Source organism: Electrophorus electricus, chromosome 6 (assembly GCF_041902795.1).
Source record: "Electrophorus electricus isolate QZ-2024a chromosome 6, ASM4190279v1, whole genome shotgun sequence".
Taxonomy (NCBI): domain Eukaryota; kingdom Metazoa; phylum Chordata; class Actinopteri; order Gymnotiformes; family Gymnotidae; genus Electrophorus; species Electrophorus electricus.
The window spans coordinates 26329008-26351941 of record NC_137502.1 but is presented as its reverse complement, the minus strand read 5'-3'; the positions used below and the strand labels follow the sequence as shown (position 1 = coordinate 26351941).

General features: G+C 50.5%; 1 protein-coding gene across 2 annotated transcripts in view; it reads right to left on the bottom strand.

Annotated features, from left to right (window-relative positions):
• The window catches only part of LOC113591534 (AT-rich interactive domain-containing protein 3B), a 33341-nt gene that overhangs the window by 8204 nt on the left and 2203 nt on the right, over positions 1-22934 (bottom strand). For both annotated transcript variants that reach the window (XM_081716132.1, XM_027032066.3), the window contains exons 3-4: positions 9788-9862; positions 9516-9588 (exon numbers count right to left, since the gene is read on the bottom strand). In XM_081716132.1, the coding sequence (XP_081572258.1) occupies positions 9516-9588; positions 9788-9862 (148 nt within the window). The remainder of the gene's footprint in view (positions 1-9515; positions 9589-9787; positions 9863-22934) is intronic.

The window sequence follows — 22934 nt, the reverse complement described above, 5'->3', positions numbered from 1 at the left end:
AGAGGAGAGAAACACGTTTGAAAAATGCTTTAGCCAAAACAGGCCCGACCTGGAGAACAGGCCCTAATGACTGTGACGGTCACGCATCAGACTTCTGATAGTGCATTAATCGCGTCAGGAGCTTACAGTGAGGTCATCAGGAGCTGGGGCAGGGGCAGGGGCAGGGCAGAAACCCGCCCCACCCTCTCCAGCCCACTGCTCCGCCTGTCCACCCCCATTGGCACCGTAGATTACATAAGGATCGAGCGGCGTCGCCGATCCGCAGCCCGAAGGCGGACCCGAGGAGAGAGTGCTATAAATGGGCCTTATCTGGAGGATTGTGAATATTAAATCCACACACACACACACACACACACACACACACACACACACACACACACACACACACACACGCACCCACCCCTCTCTGCCCTTGGCGTGTAGCTGCACGTGCGCCTACGCAATGCAGAGGGAGCAGTCTTAGTCATAGCCACTAAACAGGGGCCAAGGGCAGACATCTCATCTCTGCAGGGTCCCATTCATTCAACCTAAAAAGGATTTGAGTGTTATTACACAGGCTGCTATGAGGTACTTGAACACTGGAAACCAAAACCCACCAAACCAACCAACCCGTCTAGTTAAGTATGGCCATGTACAACGGAGACCTTACAACCGTGTCACGGGACTCGCAGCGCCTCGGTTGCCTTCGGAAATGGTCACATTAACCTACACTCTCTAACAATCGTCCTGTGTAGATACTGCTCCATAGATACCCTGCCCCCACAGATGCAGGTCTGCAGATACCCATCTCTACACTACTGTTTGAGGAGGTAACGCAGAAAGCCTGTGAATGTGTCGTCTGCCCCTCCCCTGTTACTTGAAGGGTGACATCATATCAGAGTCATTTTCAGGGAGGGGTGGGGGGGGTAAGTCATTAGCGCAACGTGTGAGCGCGCGTGCGTGTTTGGGCACAAGCGCCGCCATGTCCAACCACTCGGAGCACACACTCCGCGGCGCCGGAAGAGTGCGCTTGTGCCAAGAGACTCGTCACTCCCGCATGAAACAATTAGCGCGGCCGCAAAAGGGTCAGAGGTCAGCTCGGGGGGGTTATTGACGTGTGAATTAAACTGCAGGTCAGCAGGACACTACGCCGTCGGCCGCCAGCAAGGTCTCCACACCCACGGACACGCACAGGCGACTCGCACACACACCTCCCAACGCAACACACTTATGCATTCACACTGCCTACTGTGAGCCTTCATCCTCATCCACTGTATATTGGTATGATCTGTGTTTATGGTCACCTTGTTATACAGAAAAAGACCAATCATTCTGACGTAAGCATGATGTAAATACATTTTTGTTGCCATCCGTGGTGGACCAGACGCCATCCGGGTATGGACTACTTAGAATTAAACACCGCCACGTGAGACAACTACTGTGATGAAAGGTTTACTCCAGAAGTGCAGTATTGACATTGAGTATCGACAAATATCTGCATGATCTACGATCGATTTAAAACTGCATAAAACATACAGACCAGTTTAACTGGTCTTCGTAAAAATGATTTCCTATAGTTTATAGGAAACGTTTGGCCTCAAGTCTACGCTCTGCACGTACAAATGAGCCCTACATCAGAATTTTAGTCATCAAGCCAAACTTCCGGCTGTACAGACAACCCTTTTACACACACACACACACACACACACACACACACACACACACACACACACACACACACACACACACTTACAGTGTCTGCTATGGAGACAGTTGCTTTAGAAGTGGGACCTCCTGCAGGTACGGGTTAACAGTTCACTATTGGTTAATGGGCCTCCAGCACTACAGAGAAGGCCGTTTTAATTGGCCGCAGGCTTTCTGGCCCATCATGCCCTGCCTGCCTGATTTTCCCCCTGGGTGCAGACCGATCAGGAGCAGGGAGATTAATGGCAGCTGGGGTCGGAGGTCAGGTGGGTGGGAAGCAGTGCGGTAGGGGCCCGGGCCCCACCCCCACCGATGAGGCCCCGCCCGGGAGCCACGGCAATGCTCTGCAGCAGGAGGGGGCGCATGGAACAACTTTACAGAGTGAAAGAACACCCTAATGCTACTGAGAGAGAGAGAAACAGAAGAGTGAAAAGATGTGTGCCTGTGAGCACGTGTGACAGACAATGAGAAAGAAATATAGTGACAGATTAGGAAAAGAAAAGAGAGAGAGAGAGAGCGCGAGGCATGGACTGCGCTGAGGCAGGTTCACAGCTGAAGGCGTGTACTGTGCATCAGACATCATGTGGCCTGAACGTTTACAGCCTGACATTCGTCAAACACTGCAACACATTTATAGGTGCAGCGGGGTAAGGCACTGGGAGCGGAGGCCAGAACGGCAGGCGGCGGGCATGCTGGGCAACGGCCTCGCTCTCTTCGGTCCACTTGTGTGGAACTACGAGAGGACGTTAAAAGGAAAGCAGGTAGAATGTCAGAGGTGCTGACCCCTGACCCGATTACAACAGGCTGCTGTGAAGCTTCTAGAATAATCCCAGAGATGGGGGGGGGGGGGCAGTGGGTGAGGGCACAGGGCACCAATACCGGTGCAGTGCATTAAATACCAAATGATTTCACACTGTGGCTGGCCATTCTTTAATTTCATCATTAGCGGGGGTCAGCGCTAGGCATCTGCTGGAGGTGTCCGCCAGGGTGAAGGGCAGAATAAATTTTTCATTGTGCGGTCACTGCAGCCAAAGTGGTGTGAGGTTTCACAGAAGTCCTGTGCCCCTCCCCCCCCTCCACGCTCCCAAAAAGAGGAAGAAAGAGCCGGAAGGAAGGAAGCCGGGGGGGGGGGGGGCGTTATGGTGAGCACGAGAAGCGCTGAGGTGAGAAACATTAACCGACACGCACACACTCGCACGAAGGTAAACGGCATGGCCTCCACACCTGTGAAGGTCAAGGGGCGTCAGTCAGGGTTTGTGCGCTGGTCCCAGTGCTGTCATCATTCAGGAGAGACCTCAGTACACCGGAGAAGAATCTGCTCCATAAAAAAAAAAAAAAAAAAAAGGACCTCCACCTCCCTCCAGCGCCTCCATTAACCAGCAAGGAGGCCCCCCTCTCAAACCATATAAAAACACTCCTTCTGTGTGCCCAAGTGTGCACGTGAGAGCATGCTCTCAGTGCCAGGGTTGCAAGCAGACACGCGTCTGTCCTGGCCTCAGGCGCGCTGTACTTTTAAAGTAAACGTGATGAACAAACTCCCTCCCATGCCAGCAAGCGAGCTGTACATAAGGCAGCTGTCTGACCACGCGAGCGTGAACACTCGACACGCAAGACCACCCTGCGCCACGCCTCCCCCCAGAGCTTCCAACTTTAAGCAGAGAGCCCTTTTAAAAAATAACTTTGACACGAGTTCATTACTGCACCACCCCCAGTGACTCAGCCTTGCATTAAACACACAGGCTGACAGACACCTGCATCTGCCAAATTACATCACAAGGGATTTTTCTGAAAATATAAGTGGATGTAGCGTGACTTGCGCAGGCGTGTGAACACCAGCCACGGCTCCTCACCTGGCCCGCAGAGAAGCCTCACGAGCAACATGTGGAACCGTTTTAGTTGAGAAATTAAGTGAGTCAAGTGGGTGTGATGGGGTTGAATCTCGACCAGGTGGCGTTATCTGAATGTAGTCACAGGAACACACACACACACACACACACACACACACACACACACACACACACACACACACACACACACACACACACACACACACACACACACACACACACACACACACACACACACACAGTGTCACAGTCACACTTTTAGCAGACACACACTTGTGCGCAGGCACATGCAGAAAAACACTTTTCATTCAGTTTTATTGCAGTACATTGTAGAACTGGGCTGGGAAGTTTACAAAATTGCTCATTTTTTTGGATGATGTTTGCCACAAAACCCAAAAGCTTTAAGAGACAAACAAAAAAACCCTAAAGGAAATAAAACAGAAGGGGGTGGGGTGGTAACTTGAGCCGCTCGTCTCCCGTTCACAGTGATGGTCACCTGTACAGAGGAAGACGAGAGAGGACGAGGAGGAGGAGGAGGAGAGGGGGAGACCAGAGGATCAGAGGACAGGGAGGAGCAGAGAAGGCTCACAGGCGTGAAAAGTGAGGAGGCCTTTCTGAGCGTAACCGGAGTGCTTTGGGCTCTCGGGGGAACTGGCTGGTCAGAGCTGATCGCAATCTAATCAACACCTCATCGAAACAGGAGGAGAGGAGGGGGGTGTGTGTGTGTGTGTGTGTGTGTGTGTGTGTGTGTGTGTGTGTGTGTGTGTGTGCGCACGGCACTGCTTAATCCTCTGACACGGCACACCAGATTAAGTGGAGGTGACGGGGAAGGCTGACCCTCCTGGGTCTACAGCGTGTGCAGTTATTCATGAAGGCTTTGAGGCTCATGTTGAAGGGAGATGTTGTGAGTGGTGGTGTGTGGCACTGTCGCGGTCCACCAGACACACACTTAACTGCCATTTCTCTAAAAAGACACGAGCCAATCTTTTCCTTAGTCACCGTGACGACTGACCACAGCGTGCTGTCAGAATGGGCCATTAGGGAGAACGTGTCCGACGCCCCACCCCCATCCCGACTGACTCTTGCTTAGAAATGTCTCTCCTTGGAAATCTCCACCCCCCCCCCCCACCCCTCCCCCAAACCTTCTAACAACTAACGAGTGCGATCGATACGTGGGCTCGCAGGCCTAGGAAGCCGCAGGGTTGGAGATCAGCAGCTCAATGGCGAGGGATCAGTCATTGAGCTTTGGCTCTTGGAGGCCACCTGAAGCCAGGGGAAAAACGTCCTGATCCTCAGCACCGGAAGCCAAGCTCAAGAAGCCTCCCCGAGCCCTCCAGTAGGTCCTGAACGCGCGTGTGCCGAGAGGAAAACTCACGTTCGTTCCTTATTGTGCAGTCAGGGTCACATTCAGACACCAGTTGGACCAAATCCTTTAATGCGCTCGACTGGATCTGTGGGTTTAGAACGCTCCTCGGCTAAACATGCTTGTGTTGAACAGAGACACACCTGTTTTAAGCTGGAAGAAGGATCTGATTGGATAACGTCGCTCTGGATAAGTGCATCTGTCAAACGTGAAAAGACAAGAATGATGGATTTTAAAAAGGAGATAAAAAAAATAAAATTAACAAATCAGGTTTGCCTGCTCGTCTGAACAGAGCCTGGATTGTCTTCACCGCGCTTTGGTCACTCGAGCACACCAGCATACCTCCCGTGGGCCGGCACAGAACCGGGGGTCATCTGTAAACTGTTTGTGTAAGCCGGGTGCCCCTGGGTCAGAGGGGGGAGAGTGAAGATTCCAACTCCCTCCACCCTCGAGCCCCCACCCATTCATTCTGCAGTGACAGAGCAAGAGGAGGAGGAGGAACACGTGAAATGCGGAGAGAGGAAGCGTGGGACGCCTTATGCCAAGTCTAAACCTTCCCAAGCAATCTTGCCCATTTCTTGTCAAGTTCTTTCATTTGTCTGGCCAGATTCAGATCCTCCCATGATGCGCTGCAGGCCCACCTTATTCGCTGGCTCCAAGACGACTCCCGTCGAGGGAAAATACGCCAGCGCCCAGATGCATAGTTCAGTGCTCAAAAATGACTCAGACATGTTGCCTTTCAACAAATCCAGAATCTTTATCAATTATTGTAACTTTATGTGCCCTTTTCACTGGGGAGGGTTAACGCAACTACTGCTGTGCTGTTTGGCCTCTGTCCGCTTTTTGGGAAGGAAACACTGAGCAGATCATGATGATAGAACACAACAAGCATTCTATGGCTGCGCTCGGTCAAAACCACATGCAAAACAAAATGTTTCAAAATCAGACAGCAGAGCGAGACACTCCTGTCGTCTGGGGTCCCCATGATTTCGTGTGTGTGTGGCGTGTTAGGACCTCTTCTCTCCACGGCAGTAACGTCTCTCGTCTTTGATCCCTCCGCAGACACAAGCACGTCACTCCAACAGCCCTTTGATTTCCGGAGCTTCAGCTCCAACCGTTCCACTCCGTTCCTGGAGAAGCCCTCTTCCCGAACAAAGGAAAGCCGTCGTCTCGTTGTCTGAAAGCTGGCAGCACCACCCCTCCCCCTCCACCCACCCCGGTCTCCATCTACATATCCCCTCCATCTCCACTCCATATGCTCTTTTCATCTCGCCCTCTCTGGTCTGGAGTTGCTCAGGACTGCTGCAGTAGATTAGGGAGGGTCCGGCGTTTTACAACCTCATTAATCACCATGAGGGATGGGAGGGGGGGCCCCCTAATCCAACCCCTCCCCATCAGAGAGACCACACCCACCCCCCACACCCACTCAGAACTGCCCATTTGGGCACACTTGAATTACAAAAAAGGTCCAGTCCCGGAGACTCCTGCCAAGGTCTCGCACAGCGACCTGCCCAAATGCAGCCCGCGTCACCTGAGGTACGAGGGAGCCACGTGGCTCCTCAGTGTGCCAGCGTGGGCGCTTCGCTCCGTGGCGCTTGGAGAGCATGCTCCGGAGGCCGTGCGCGGGTGCTGGTGTGTACTACGTAGGCACCGTGCAGGGAGGAAGTGACCTCACTACAACTCCCACTGCACCAAACCACCAACAGTGCTACTTGGTTTTGTCTGTTCTCCACGTGTCTGTTCTCCACCCTCACCCCACCTATCTGCGTATTCTCCTTTTTTGCCACCAGACAGACAGACAGACTCACACACACACACAGTCCCCTTCCACCCCCCCCCCCGACTCCTGATGTTTTAAACAGACGTCTCCCACTCGGGGGCCCTGTCTGTCAAAGTGACGAGGGAAGCATTCATCATCTCAACTGGACAGCACAGACAAGCCTCACATCTCACTGTCTTCTCCTGTCCACTGAAGAGAGAGAGAGAGAGAGAGAGAGAGAGAGAGAGAGAGAGAGAGCGAGCAAGAGAGCACACAAGAGCACGTGCGTGCAAGAGAAAGCGTGCATTCCACTCCTATCTGGGAAAAAACAAACCAACTGCCACACCGTTTGCTTTACATCTATACTGGTCAGCTGGCTGTTCACACAGCTGGGAGGTGGGGGGTGGGAGAGGAGCAGTGGGGGGCTAGTTAGCCGGGAGGTAAGCTCAGGCCCAGGTTAAGCGCATGTCTACACAGGGGGCCCCATCTATGGCCCCAAAGAGACTGTTTAAGACAGCTGGTGAAATTCCACTGCCCTGATCTCACTCACTCACACTCTCTCTCACACACACACCCTTCCTTCCATTTATGCACTCAGGACAGAAGTGAGATTCTCTAACAACTTTCCTTCTTTTGGCCTCGTTTCCGAAAAGACAGAGACAGGACATTCCTAGACACCATGGGGCATTTCTCCCAACAGTGAGATGCCTTACATCCTCCAACACACACACCCACACACAGAGCAGGAAGCTGGCCAAGCAATTTGTTCACTGTGATTGAAGCCTGAGGGGAAAGAGAAAGACACAAACGAGAGAGAGAGAGAGAGAGAGAGAGAGATGAATTACAGAATGAAAGGAGAGCATGAAACAATAGAAGAGTGGTACCCTATATCAGGTAACATGAACGAAAGCACTAAACAATGAGGGTGGAAGAGAAGCAAGAGGAGGCATCAAAAGAGCGAGTAAGCGGGGATCGTTTAACGCTTTCGGGAAGAGCTCGGAGCAACAGCAAGATGCCTGAACTCTCCACACCGACAGCAGAGCAGCCTGCCGCACGCTCGCCCAGGACACGTGGCTCCGTGCAGCGGAGGGTGGGAACCTTCCAAGGAGAGGGAGACCGTGACGAGCCGGGAAGAGAAACGGATGCAGATCACTCAGTTAGCGTGCATCTCTTCACGCGCGAAAGCCGGCAAGGGTGAGCAAGGAACTGAACGTTTCTGGGTAAAAAGAAAATGATTTTAAAATGATAAAGGAAAGGGATATTAAAATAGCCAGTGCTCAACGCAGTCCACACCCACATGCACATTTATGGTGTTTAGCTGTCACTTTTATCCAAAGCCACTTGTAGTTAATGTCAGAACACAACTTGAGTAATTGAAGGTTAAGGGTCTTGCTCAGAGGACCAACGGTGGGAAGCAGTGGGGCTTGAACCAGCAACCTTCTGATTACTAATTCAGTACCTTAACTGCTGAGCTACCACTACCCACGGCCATACCCACTGCCCTCCAAAAACAAAACCATCAGCACCACTACCACCCCACCTGCTTTTCTCAAACTCATTTTTCTGTTACTCAATGCAGTGGAGGAGTGAGAGCACACACACACACACAATGTCCTTGCCTAACTTGTCACACTTCAAACACACCCCACCAGATACTCACCCTGGCCTGATGGCCAACTTCTACATCAACAAACTTACCAGCCCATGAGGGCAACACTCGGGTATCCACCTCCATCCATTAGCGTTAAGAATAGCTACCTGATGCTAATGTTGCCACTCCATAACACACCAGCTCATTCCAAACACTATTAGCACTTATACCACACAGAAGGGGATTGAGTTCGGATCACTGGCTTCCCTAAGGCTGCTACAAGCATCACACTACACTAGGGCTGCCCAGGTCAGACTAAACAACCCATTACAACGTCACTGCTATAAAACACTGACATGTGAGAAAGTACACAACGATGTCTCTGGTTAAAGCTTTCCCTGCATTATTCTGCCCAAGACCATACCTAAAAGTAATGTGGCATGTGAGATTCGACGCATTCAGCTCACACCAAACAGTCAAACCTGCTTTTCAGGTTTGTGCTCAGACATGTGTGGGAAATCACTGAAGTTTTAATACAAGCCATGAAAACAAAACAAAAACGTGCACACTCACTGAACCTGTCCAGGATGGAGCTTCCAGAAAACCCACACACCCACCCACAGGTTCTGGCGATGTGTTAAACAGATGTCCACAGAGCAAAAGGAGGGGGTTTGGTTGTCCAAGCTGTGAGGAGGTGCAGGTGGGAGTGTCCACAGTAGGCTGCCTCTACCACACTGGAGGCAGCCCACCAAGGCAGCCCACGGGTTCAGCCCACTCCGGCTTCTGTGAAACCTGAGCAGCAACTTGGCCCTCTGCTGCCAAAACGCTTGCACATCATAGGCAGTGACATCAGAGAACATGAAGACTAACCTGAGACTAGCTCTCACTCCCTGTAGCACCAGGGCACTGATTTATAGGGAGTGATACTGTACCCTGACGTGTGCTCCACAGGGGAATAAAGCCGAGATAGAGAGATCGTGCAAGTGTTTTCATTGTGCATGACCATCTCCTGACTAGACACCAAATGGCCTGTGAAGGATTTCTGGGTCCACAAAGGGTGAGAAGTTCTGACATCAGCAGCTCAGGTCCCTGAAACTAAATAACAGCCACCAGCACGCATGCACACGCACACGCACACACACATACACACACCTGCACAGAGCCGGAGCTCAACAACGAACCAAGGCTAAAGAAATCGAAGCTCACCAGCGATTCAAAGCTCACCAGCTGTGGGCCATCAGTGGACAGAAGTGAGCGAAGCGTGTCCCTTACCTCTCTTCTGCATGAACGTGAAGAGATCATCCAGAAACTCTTTTCTGTTCGGGTCACTGTCCAACTCGTACAGCTAGAGCGTGAGACAGAAAGGACAGCTTACGATCAGATACAAGCATGCTGCATGTGTGGAAGGTCTAAGTCTCTGGGAAGATCTGAAAGATGGACGACCGATTACTAAACAGATGAGCGCGCGGCTCAGTTAAACCTCTGAGAAGCTCTAGTGAGCTTCAGGGGCCCGATGCTGGAGGGGTTTGAGGAGACCACCTCACCTTGGCGAAGTCTCTGGAGGCCTCTCCTCTTCCTCTGCTACCGTCCGACTCCTCAGTCCACACACCACTGCCATTCTGCAAAGAGGAGAGTGTCGTCATCATCATCATCGCCCTCATACATGAGTAAACACAATTCAGATGCACCTTCAGTTTAAAACAAACTTCATTTCCAGACTCAACCTTCAAAACGACCACAATCCATTCGAGCACATACACAGAACACTGGCGCATAAACACACGTGTTTCAGATCCACTCTCACAGGTGTCTTGTCCCAGGAAACGGTAAATAAAGCCGTCCAACCTCTTAACCCTCCCCCCGTTTTGACCTGGGCCATCTGCAGCCACCCCTACACACACACACACACACACACAGAATCTCAACCTTAAGCAACTGCAGCCTAGAGAGTCCAAGTTCATGGACTGAGCTGTTGTGAAAGATCAGGGGTAGGTGGGGGGTGAGGGTCAAAAAGTGGTCCCCTTCCTTACACACACACACACACACACACACACACACACACACACACACACACACACACACACACACACACACACACACACACACACACACACACACACACTTTGAAGGGGCTCATAGCGGGTGGCCGCACAGGAGGCAAAGTAAAAGAAAATAAGGGCCGGAGGTGCGCGGAATGTTCCGGAGAGGAATTTCTGCCCAACAAAGCAGCAATAAAGTTTTGGGAACAAAAACCAAGCCTCCGCGTGTCAAGGCGGGAAGAGCCAGAGAGGAGGGTCTGCTTATGACGGAGTACAAAGGCTCTAGGACACCGATGAGGGGAAGTGAAACCCCACAAGCCTTAGACCGACTGGCACGGGTGGGATCATCTGACTGCTTAGTCATTCAGACAGTGTGAGCACTGGGAAGAATACCACATCCCCCTCCCCCCGAAACCATCCAAAAAACAAAAACAGTCAGTGTGCTCATATACGTTACGCAGTTCAGGAGTAAATGTAAACAGTTTAATCTGCGCCGAGGGACGTCTTGTTAAAAGATGTTTACATATGCATTGGCTGCACGCGTTTGGGTGTGTGGGGGTGTACCAATCAACCACCTGAAGTGCATTTTACCCAAGAGGCTATCTGCCCATACCCCAGGACCACATCCCATGCGTTTGGGCCAGAAAAGTCAGATTCTAATCATATCAGCAGTGGGTCCTTCTGTGCCGCGATCAGCCTTGCCAGCCTTGCCCTGCCCTCGATATCCTCCATGACGTCCCTATCATTTCTCTCCCGCTTATTTAACAGCCCGTTTGATGCTTCCTTCACTGCCTGGAGGCCCTAGCCTACCCTCCATAAACGCACCCACCCAGACTGCAGGAGAGCGGCCTGGCGCGGACAGGGTTAATCTTTAATCCCAGCCTGTGGTTGAAATGTACCACGTGCTCACCAGTCACATATCACCTGCTATAGCAAACGAGGGGGCGATGTGTGGACCACCCTATCAGCGCAGATAAGCACACACCGCACCGCGAAAGGGGGAGGTATGGATCGGTGGACTGTGATGAGAGAGAGAGAGAGAGAGAGAATATATATAAATCAGGGTTAACCAACAGATTCATTGGTCCCTATAGGTCATCCACATCAGATCAACATGCCTGCAACTCCTAAATTAAAATCAGAAAGTCACAGGATATAAAAGATCTTGTTAGATTGTATAGTAATTCATTTTCGAGGGGTCATATGGCTATGTGGAAATGAAAAATCCCTCATGCACGTGCACGCACACATACACACGCATCTTGCAAACGTGCAACACTGAGTTGTTTTTCTTCCACTTCACGAAGCCTGACTGTGGGAGGAGCCAGATGATGTCACATGTTGACTGGCAGGTCAATGACTTGCTGTTGTGGGAGAGCCGCACCAAAAGGGGCACAGCACGTGGCCAGCAGTGCGCAGGGCAAAGGTCACAGGTCACCATCAGGAGGTTCAGGACAGAACCACACTCCCTGCTTGATATTCTAGAAAGTCTGTTTACATTTACAGCATTTAGCTGACACTTTTATCCAAAGCGACTTACAATTATAACTGAGTACAGCTTGAGCAATTAAGGGTCGTGCTCAGGGGCCCAACAGTGGAAGCCTGGCAGTGGTGGGGCTTGAACTAGCAACCTTCTGATTACTAGTCAAGTACCTTAACCACTGAGCTCCCACTGCCCTGTGGCTCTGTCTGTCTGTCTCCTTCTCTCTCTGTATTCATTCCATTTTATTTTTCTAGTTCTTTATTGGCATGACCGGGTTTACATCGTTATCCGACTCCCTCAATCCCCGCCCCAGGAATCTCTCCAAACTGTGGCCCTGGAGGAAACAGTCCCTGCCCTCATCTACCAGACAGGAAGACCACACACTGGCCAACAGGACCCGTCTGATCCTCTGTGTGCGCGTGTGTGAGAGAGAGCTGGTAGACCAGCACTAGCTGAGCTTCCTCTCCCCAGGCTTTGGAGCTGCTGCTTTATTGGGACCATAAATCGCTCGAGCGCGAGAGACTCACTGGATTACAGTAAGTATGAAACAGCTCAGCGAGTTGCCTGCAGCTTCTCAGTGAGGCCTTTGTGTGAGCAGAGGACCATGGGTCACCTCTCTTTACATACAAGTTCCTGTGAACGGCACAGAGGGGAAATTTATTTTTATTTTTTTTTTTAAATCATCCTCCAGAACACACCAAGCCACATTTCCTCTCCAACCTGGAGGGGAAAAAACAAACAAACAAAGAAAAAAAAAACAACCCCCCCCCCCCCCCCCCCCCCCCACACACACACACACACACACACACACACACACACACACACAAAAAAAACTGGGAACAGGTATAGGATTTGCATTACAAGCTACTGGGCAGATTCCCACATGCCACTTCAGAAAGGTTGCTAGTGCATATTACTGAACCCTGATGGCATGCACTTCAAGCCAAAACTCAATGTGTCGGGGCATTAATTCTCTCATTTTGACCTCTTCTCTGGGCCTTCAGGAAAGTAGAGAGTTGCTGTCATCTTCTGGTGACGCAGACGTTGTGTTGAGCGGGAACTCTGACGGGTGCAGTCAGGCAGCCTGGAACGGCCATGGTGCTTTTACACGAGTCATTCCCCGACACCCCAGACGTGAGCAGGCTCTTAACTCAGGTGGCCTCACTGCACTGCACTGGGTCAAAGCCTCTGGACCTTAGAGGGGGCAGGGCTTTGACTACCACGTCACAAGTAGGAGCGAAGAAGGCGGGCCTAACCAAGTACATATGGACACCTGCACAGGTTTGTGCAAAAGTAAGCGGGAAGCAGGACACTGCCTCATGCCGCTTACAGCTGGAAAAGTGTGTGTGTGTGTGTGTGAGAGAGAGAGAGAGATGACCACAGTAAAGTTCTTATTTTGCACTGAATGACTATTAGCCTTCTTTGCTGACAAAGCTAAATGGGCCCGACTCTCTTTTGCTCTCTCTCCCTTCCTCTCACTGTCTTCCTGTGTGTGGTTGTCCCCACAGGGTCAGTCCTGCCTCGAGCAGCAGTGTGTATAATGACTCGACAGCAGGAGCCTCCCGAACACTCCTGTCTACTCCACTCACCACCACCACCACCCGGTCACTGGCACTGCAGGCTAGACACACCACCTCGCGCGCACGCACCCCCTCCCACACACACCCCCCACCCAACCATTCGGCCAGCCGGTCCTGCCTTTGTCAATGCACAGACTCTTCCAGCACTTGGAACACCCTGTGCTTCCGAAGGCCAAAGTCAAATCCACCATAAGGAACCTTTGGGAATTATGGGTGCTTTTCACACATTAAGAAGAAGCATCTAAAAATAAAACTGCTTTTATTGTTTTTGTGATTTCTGTTCACACCCTTTTTTTACCATCTCATTCTGCTCTCTCACACACACATCTTTCAAATGGGGCTTTAATAACACCATTCAGCAATGACAGGAATAGAGGGCTTAAAAACACCCAGTGAGAGAGAGAGAGAGAGAGAGAGAGAGAGAGAGAGAGAGAGAGAGAGAGAGAAAATATAATAGCCTTGGGATTGTGCCCCAATCCTCTCCCTTGCTGCGCTAATCTTTTTCTGTAAAATTACTACCCGTCAGACAGCGGACTCCTCGGGGAGTCTGTCAGGAGTGCGCACGCGAGCACGCACGCACGCACGCACAGGTTGTGGTAACGTAATCGGGCGAGGGGTTATTTCTGGGCCACGAGGGCCAAACGGCCAGAGCTGAGCAGGCTCCTGGAACGCAGCCAGGCTCCGTCAAACGTGACGACCGGCTACCGCGGGGCAGAACCCCACAGGACAGTTTATTAAACGCATGCATGACCATGACTGCTCAGTCTCCAGAGTTAATATCAGGTTATGTGCTTCTTTTAAACACAATACTACACTAAACTATATGGTCTGTACATATAAATGCATGAGAATAATCTGAAATCCAGTAGAAATGATAAAAACAGGAGAGAGAGAGAGAGAGAAAAAACGGCCCCTGCCCCAGGGCTGTAGCGGGCCAGACTGCCCCTGCCCCAGGTCTCCTCTGCTCCGCCTGGCGCTCACAGCGGGGGTTGTAGTCTTTAGTGCAGGTCAGATTACTGGGGTTTTATGCCCTAATTGGGTTCCCCATGGAAGAGTTTATAGAGTGACAGAGGACGGGGGGCCAAGACCCTTTATCCCGTAACTGGTACCAAGGGCCTCATGGTGAGCCTGGTCAAAAAAAACAAAAAAAAAAAACAAAACAAAACAAAAAAAAAAAAACGCGAGAGAACGCAAGAGCCCGAGAATGGTGTGTGTGTGTGTGTGTGTGTATGTATTGGGGGGGGGGGGGGGGGGGGGCGCTTTCAAACAGGGGTTGTACAGACTTGCATGCAGCTTCTTGCTGTAGTGATTCACACCCCACGACCTCCCGGCTACATTTCAGCTGGACAGATATTGAGAGAACAAGAGTCAGGCTGTGAGGAAAACGAAGGGAAGAGAGAAGGAGAGAAAGCCAGTAACCAGTAGGGGGGGGGGGGGGGGGGGGCAGTTGTTGAGCTCTCTCAAACAGCTCCAACAAGAGCCAGATAAACACAACCAGGCCAAATAAACTCGCCACATTTGCTCAGTTCTAACCTCTTTCACCAAGATTCCACATTCCATAGCCCTTCCCCCACTCACCCGAGCACTCTCTCTCACTCACTCCTCACACAAACACACAAACTCCGACCCCCGACCGCCGACCCCCGACCCCTAGCCTGGTGGCCTAACAGCAGTAACTCCGGAGCAGGGAGAGGGAGCCTTCTACCCAAAGCTCCCCGGGCCACAGCGCGGGACCCTGACTCACTCCATGGGCATGGGGCCGCGGGGATACACATTCATCCAGGCCCTGAAAGCGTGTTTGGGGTTTTGGCCCTGCCAGGCAGACCACCAAGTCTGTTACAGCAGAAAAGTCAAATGCTTTAAGTAAGCAAGATACAAAGAGAAAATTCTCAGCCATCTATAGAATAATCAAGAGGTTCGATTCCGATACGATTCGAGCGTCGAAATTATTTATTTATTATATTATTACATTTTCTATTTAACATTTTCACCTCAGGTCTGTGGCTTCTTTGATGAAAACCAACTTAAAAGTACCCCCACTGTTACGATGAGAAAAAAAACAAACCAAAACCCCAAAACATAGGCCAAGGCAGTAAATGTGAGCAGTGCACATGTGGACGTGCACGTGAGCCTCCGTATGGAGTTCTACTTTTATACTACAGCCACAGGAGTAGCGGACAGGAACAGGACAGTGTGCTTATGTAACCATTTTCAGCATATACATACATGACCATAAATGCCACACTGTGTACTATATATACAATTTGTAAAATATGTAAACACTGCAGGGTAGTGCACAGCATTCCCAAAGAGGAAAACCTTGTGCACTACAGGACGTTCCGACGGACAGGGGTCCTTCAGAGCGGTCCAAAAGAAAAGAGGAGAAAGGGGTTAACCAGTTTTACTATCCCTTCTCACTCACACACACACACACAGGAAAAAAACGATGCTTCATTAAAACGCTTCACAAACAAACCCTACCATTTCATGTCGTTAATCAGTCTGAAAGTCAAAGCACACCATTCAACACACCACAGCTTTGACTCTCAATGCAGCCCCGCATCTTACACTACGCGCACAAAGTACAACAGGACATTTCTTTGAGCAGTCTTCAAGAAGACGTTCTCAGATCTAAAAATCTATGATGTACCTGAGGTTGCAAAATAAAATAAAAATCATTACATTTAAAAACAGATATTATGACACTGTAGTTATTTAGGAGACTGCTACAGATGTCGAAATCTGGATATTGAAGCTATTTTTTCGCTGCTGTGGAGAACAGTGTCTGCTAAACGCAAACGGAAACCTTCATCAATATTAGCATTAGAACTGATGGCACTGACCCATCTTGGGAGCCCAGCATCTGTTTGTCAAGGGCTAAGGTACATTACACCTCTTCCTGGAAGAGGGCCTCCTCTTCACAAAGGGGTATACATTGTGTGTGTCTCTCAGCTATCTAAAGAAAAAAAGAAAAACAAAACCACCACACCCAAACCCAGCACTGAGGAAAAACCAGACATACTGAAGTCTCTAAACATTACCACTAAAACTTACTCCAAAGGCCAAGCAGCAAAGTTCCTCGGTAGGAGACAAAATTCACCACCGATTTACCAGAGGCTACTGACTGAGAAGATTCTGGAGACCGGCAGCACAGGTGGGCCTACTATACCCACGCTGAAACGCTCCAGAGCGAGGAAAGAATCTATCGACAAACTCAACCACTGAAAAGGGCTGTACGTTTGATGTTAACAGAAATTCAAAAATGTTTCTGTGTGAAGAATGCAGTGCCTCTGGACACCGCTGTGACCAAACGCAGTGAAATTTCTGTTCAGAACAAACAGATTCAAACAGCCCCCCAAACATACACCCAGACATTCACACACCTGTGCATGCTAGTGCGTGGGTAGATGCCACCTCCCCCGCATCCCCAAACCGCACACACGCACGCACGTTAAACCAGCAGTTCCTGTCTTCTAACTTTATTAAAGTGTTGTTGAAAAGGGAGCACATTTTTGCGATCATTTCAGCACAGGACAACCTTTTCCTCCTCCCAGTCCCACTCGGACTGTGTCCCAGTGCCACCAGTGCCAAATGAGCCATCCCTCTTCAGCCAGGCACAAGCACAGTGTCCTGGGCACACTGGCTCAACGCAGTTCTGATGAGCCGAGACACCGCTGAAACAGGAATGTTTTTTGTTTGTTTGTTTGTTTTTTTTACTATGAACTGTGCATTGGGTGACATCACTCCACAAGCATTTCACTTTTGTGTTTGGTGAAAAATGCGTCATTCCGCTCAACATCGATATGACCAGCCACACACACACACACACACACACACACACACACACACACACACACACACACACACACACACACACACACACACACACACACACACACACACACACAAAAATCGCTGCGCTCCCACTCTGAGTCAGCAGCTTCGTTTCCATGGGAGCTCTTGGCACACTCAGCAAGGCTGGCAGCACGACAGGGTCGATGTCACACGAAGCCAATGGAATGAAACATTTCCTTCTTTCGTCTGCTCAGTAGCTGGTGGCCCCGGGCCAAACCAGGCTGCCGAGGCCCCCACCCACCAACCCACCCGCACCGCAGGCAAGCCTGTAGTGCTTCCAGAAAAGCAGCCACTGGACTGGAGGCCTGCCAATGTGGCGCACGAGACATGCAGGCCTACTCTGAGCCATCCCGGGGGAGGTGTCTCGGGGTCAGAGAGAGAGCACGAGAGAGAGAGAGAATGAAACGTATGAAAGCCAGGGAAGTTGAGAAGACATGGGACAGGTGGGCGAGAGGGGTATACCACATCCAGCAATCAGCGTCACCCTACCTCCGGATCACACACAGCAGGGGGGTAGCCGGGCCACGCTAGACTACCAGCGCCGCCGGCGAGCCAGGGGCCGGTTCGGTCCAACCGGGGGCAGCCCGAGCTTCACACGAACGGAACACGCACATGGTGAGGTGCGGGCCAGCACGGACGTGGGATCATTGACATTCTTCAAAAGGAAGTCCATTTGTCAGGGTTCTTTTTGCCAGAGCATCTCCCAGAGAGATTAAATGAGCAGGTGAAACCAGTATGGTACTTTTTAATATAGATTTGAATGATGCGATGTGAGCAATAAGAACTGCGCTTTGAGTATCTGAAAGTGGCACCAGCGTTGAAGGACTGGGTAGTGCACGTGTGCCAAATGACCACGTTCGCCCTGGTAACAAGCGCGTGGACCATTCCATTCCATTCCATGGGGTCCTTGCTCTCTCTGCAAGCCCCCCGCGCCCAAATGTATCGGACAGCTTGAATGAACAGCTGGGACTGGGATATAGCGAAAGATTCCCTCTTCTCGTAAAGCGCGAGACTCAGGAGAAGTATGCAGCCACATGGTAGCAGGACACTATTTAAAACGCAGCAGAGGAGGAGTGTGGGAGAGTTTAAAAAACAACACCAACAACAACAACAACAACAACTTTTGAGATCTCTAAGCATTCAGGTATTTTATTTGCATGGCAACGGCATGACAACTGATGGAGGCGTTGCAACAGCACATACCTGTGCTCCGCAGTTAACCATCCCATCATTCACCACACTCAATTGCTCCCATTTCAAGAAGCAACGTAACCGAGTCAGACTGAAAACGCCAGCTAGCTCCCTGCCCGTCAGCCGATCCGACTGGCGAGGAATGCTGGTTGAGGACCACATGTTTACTAGCTGATGTAAACATGGGCGCAAGCTTATTTTCTGACTAGAGAAAATGAATACATTACATGTGTTGGACTTTTCTACATGGAGTGGAGATATCGGACACATATGGCTAACCAGACATCCACATGCTAACGGCTACTCAGTGTTACGGAAGCAAGCAGACTGGACGTGTGTTGTTACGGCAACAGCCTGAACCTGGAATCCCAGAATTATAGAAGCTGGCTGGCAATTGTGCAGAGCCACACAGACACTGAGCGCTCTGCTGTTTGAAGAGTTAACTCTTTAATTCTGGCATGCTTGCCTTGGGTGGGGCAGGGCAGTGTTGAAACACAGCAATACTCCTCAGTTCTAACCCCCACCGAGTTCACACCGCCCTCCCAACGCCCCTCCCCCCTCTGCCATCATCTTCCTGCATTCAATACCTCTATTTCTGGCTGTGAGGAATCTCCAGCAAGTGAATGTCAGGGGCAGAATTGGACAGGCTGCAGGCCAATACCGTGTCTATAAGAGACAAGCACGCAGTGCAGGTATTACCACCATACATACAAACAACTGTAAAAAGCACGCGCACAGCAAGCACGCACTTGGATAATCTTCACAGATCAGTGAACCCCTCTCTCTCTCCAAGCCTGGGACTGCACGTGGGTGTGTGCTTCTAAACATCGCTTTTCTAGAAACATCTGAGAGCGATGCGCTCGGTGGGTGGGCCCCGCAGAACAAGGGCGCCAAGCTGGTCTCGGAGACGAAGGCTCCGCCCCCGCTATGGAGGCGGGTAGGCGTTGCGAAGCAGTGGAGTGAGGCACGTGCTAATGATGCGTCTGCCTCCAAAACCAAAAACTGTTACTTGCAGTGCACAGGTGCTGCTGGACGACCTCCGAAAGGCTCGGCCTAAGAAAATAAAATGATCCCGTAATCCTGACTGGCTGCGGGAAAACTAAAGGGCCAGTGCAACGTGATGTCAAAGCTGCATAAGCTAACCCCAACACTAAAATAACCCCTCACCACCAAAAACCAAGCCTAACCCTGAAATAACCAGCAAAAAGCAACCCTAAAATAACCTGTCAGTACCAAAAACTGGAACCAGCTGGTACATCATCGTACCAAAACCCCTTAATAAAAATACTGAATGCTGAAATTTTATACTGGAAAAAAGAGAGAAACATCAACGCTCAATGCTGAGTTAGCAGTAGTTCAGAGTGCCTTCACATGCTGTCTCATGTTCTGAATCAGCTGCACCCTTCCAGTTCATTCATGCAGAGGTCAGGCCTCTGGTAGGTGTCTGCAAAGGATGCCTCTGCACCGGTGCACGGATGACAGACGTAGCTTGTCGTGTGGGGTGGGGTGGGGTGCCGAGGAGCACGCCCGACTGGAAAAACGACGTGTGGCGCGGCTGCATCTCGGCGCGAGCGCTCGGCATTGGAGGCATCGCAACTAGGTCAGAAGACACACCTGCGACACACTCGAACAGGAACACCTACTCTGTGGAAACCGCAAGGGCTGTCGCGACCTCAGCCATTTCTGGTTCACACATCTACAGTCTACCTTGCAGATTAAAACACCCTGTTCTGGCAGCCGGGGTGTCTCGGGATGGGGGCGGGGCCTCATCATTTGCAGTCTTTTTCCTGCTCCCTGCTCCATCCATCATTGATGAGGGACAAATGAGGCCAATTGTCCTCTCTTGCGCAAGCCCCATCGATTTCCTCACTTGCACCACGAGCCCCCAGCCCCCGTTACCGCAGAGATGGCTAAATTATGCAACAAACTGGCCTTCGCATCTCTTTGCAGGGAAGCATGTGGAGGAGGGTCGTCAGGGGCTGACGTAAGGCTGATACTGGGATAAAACCATAGATACGCAGGGCAGCTGGGGGCATTTCTTTAGGCACTCAGGTAGGGCTGACTGAGCTTGGATTATTATATGTTCCTAATATCCATATTTACTACAACAACACAGCAGAGGGAAAAAAATACATCCAACATGACATTCTATTCTTGTCGTTCTAGATTATTTGTAAATAACTATCTTTAGTTAAATTTGAGCAAGAAATAAATCTTTTGAGATTTTATTATGGAACAGGACATTTATGTTCCCATATGAAATTCCCATGCATTTTTCATACAGTGAAAAATCCACTCCAGGCACACTGAGAAAGGTGTGTGACCAAACACCGGGGCACAGGTATAGCGATCAAGGGCTGGAGAATAATAAAATCATAAAACAAGATCGATTCAAGACCAGAAGTGGACAAACGTTAATCGCTACTATAAATCTAATTCCATCATTCTAAACTTTGCGTTGGACACATGCACACAAACATATGGTGCAGTTAGTGTGTCTCATACACCACCCCCTTCCTCCATGATTAAAAACCTATTAATCAGCGTGGGATTAGAGAGAATGGTAGCACTAGCTCCAGCAGGCGGGGGGACCGCAGAGGACCCTGGGGACAGGAGACAGGGGGTCATCGGGGTCAGTTGGCTGCCCCATTGCGCCTTGCCATGGGAAAAGCTTGTACTGCTCCCCATACTGCTGGGTGAGACCCCCCCCCCACCCCAACAGCTGGGTGACCAGGGCACACTCTGCTTTTGTCCCTCCTGCTTGTTCGACCATTATGTACTCCTGTGGTCAGACAAGGGGCGAGGTCACAGGACATAAATCAATACCTCAAACGACAGCCTCCAATTCATGGTGCACATGCACAGACTTCAACCAAAAACTCTATGACGGACATTATCCCACGAGAATCTTGTGACAGTTAGCATAAAGTAGTTAGCTGTATTAAAAGTTAGCATTAACAAACTAATGCTAACAGTGCCCTAGAATTGGCTTCCCCCGGAGGTCAGTGCCCTAGCTGGCGAGTTCCCCCGGAGGTTAGGCCCATTAGCGTTGGGGGGGGGGGGGTGAGGTGGGGGGGAACTCACGCCTTCAACTGCCACTTTTATACAAACGTTCACTTCAGAACGGAATCTGTGGCATCTGGGGGCCTCACGGAGACCGCCATGTAGTCAATACCATATAAAACACAGAGAGAGAGAGAAAGAGAGAAGAGACAGAAATGGGGGATGGGGAGAGAGAGAAATGAGTGAGAAAGAGGCAGGGGGGCAGTGCTGAGGATCATTAACCGGCGACGTGTGATATAACAGCCAGCCATTAAACAGACAGAGAGAGAAAACCACCCCAAAACCATCTAAACTGTTTCTGATTGTACAACAGAGCTGCTGCAACCCTGTGAGCCAGAGATGCCTGGCGACAGGGACCTTGCTGGCCACACCTTTACCAACACGAGACTGAGCACCGGATCCTACTGCCAGACAGAAGCGAAAAGCTTTATCTTCTGACAAAGTTCCACCTGGTTATTTGTCACGAAGCTGCTGCTGTTTTCCCTGGGAAATATTTTTTAAAGTGTGCCTCATTTTGTGGTAGTGTCACTAGATCATTTAGGGATTGATTCAGTTATTTGAACCAGCCTGGCAACTTCTCCGACATCATGCCTGGTGCACGCTGGGAAGGATGCCCCAAGACGGACTGGCCTCACCCACTGTTTTTAAGAACTAATTCCGCCCTGATCCTTCAGGTGCACAGCCCTGTCCATGATGTCACCATGGCGATGCGGCTGCAGCCGTCAGATTTCCAGGCTCGTGGAGGTGAGCCCTCTAGGCCCCGGGCTCGGCTCTGGGCACCATTCACTCGCTTGTTTGTAGACTAGAATTTAGTTTGTTTAAAACGGACACTGAACTCTGGGCCAGGCTGCCAACTACGACGCACAGACATGTGCACACACACACAAAACCACAGACATACACGCAGACACATGCATACATGCACAGTACTGCATGCTCACCCCATAACTGTCACAACTAGCCCAAAATCTCTTTAGACTTTGGAGGGTAGCCAAGTACAACTAAACCTCTACGAAGAGCAAAGGAAACAGAGAGAGAGAGAGAGAGAGAGAGAGAGAGAGAGAGAGAGAGAGAGAGAGAGAGAGAGAGAGAGAGAGAGAGAGAGAGAGAGAGAGAGCGAGAGAGAGAGAGAAAGCGAAAGAGTGATGTCGAGCTTTGGCCTCTTGCCAGGACACACTTCCAGGTTTTGGTGACTGACAGCAGAATGGCTATGGAAACAGCTTAGCATGACTCAGACTCTCTGCTCGGACTCACACACACTCGAGTTTCAAAACACACGGGTACAGAGTTATACCCCAGTCGAGACAGGAGGGCAGGTGACATGCTAAAAAACGCTGTCAGCCCACCTGGGGTCACGAATTACATCAGAGGTAAAACCATTATTTCTATATAAAAAAAAAAAGCACTTCTTTAAACATGACTTAAAACATGACTTAAATCGTGTCCCAACAGCCTGCCCTTCTAATCAAGGTGTGGGGAG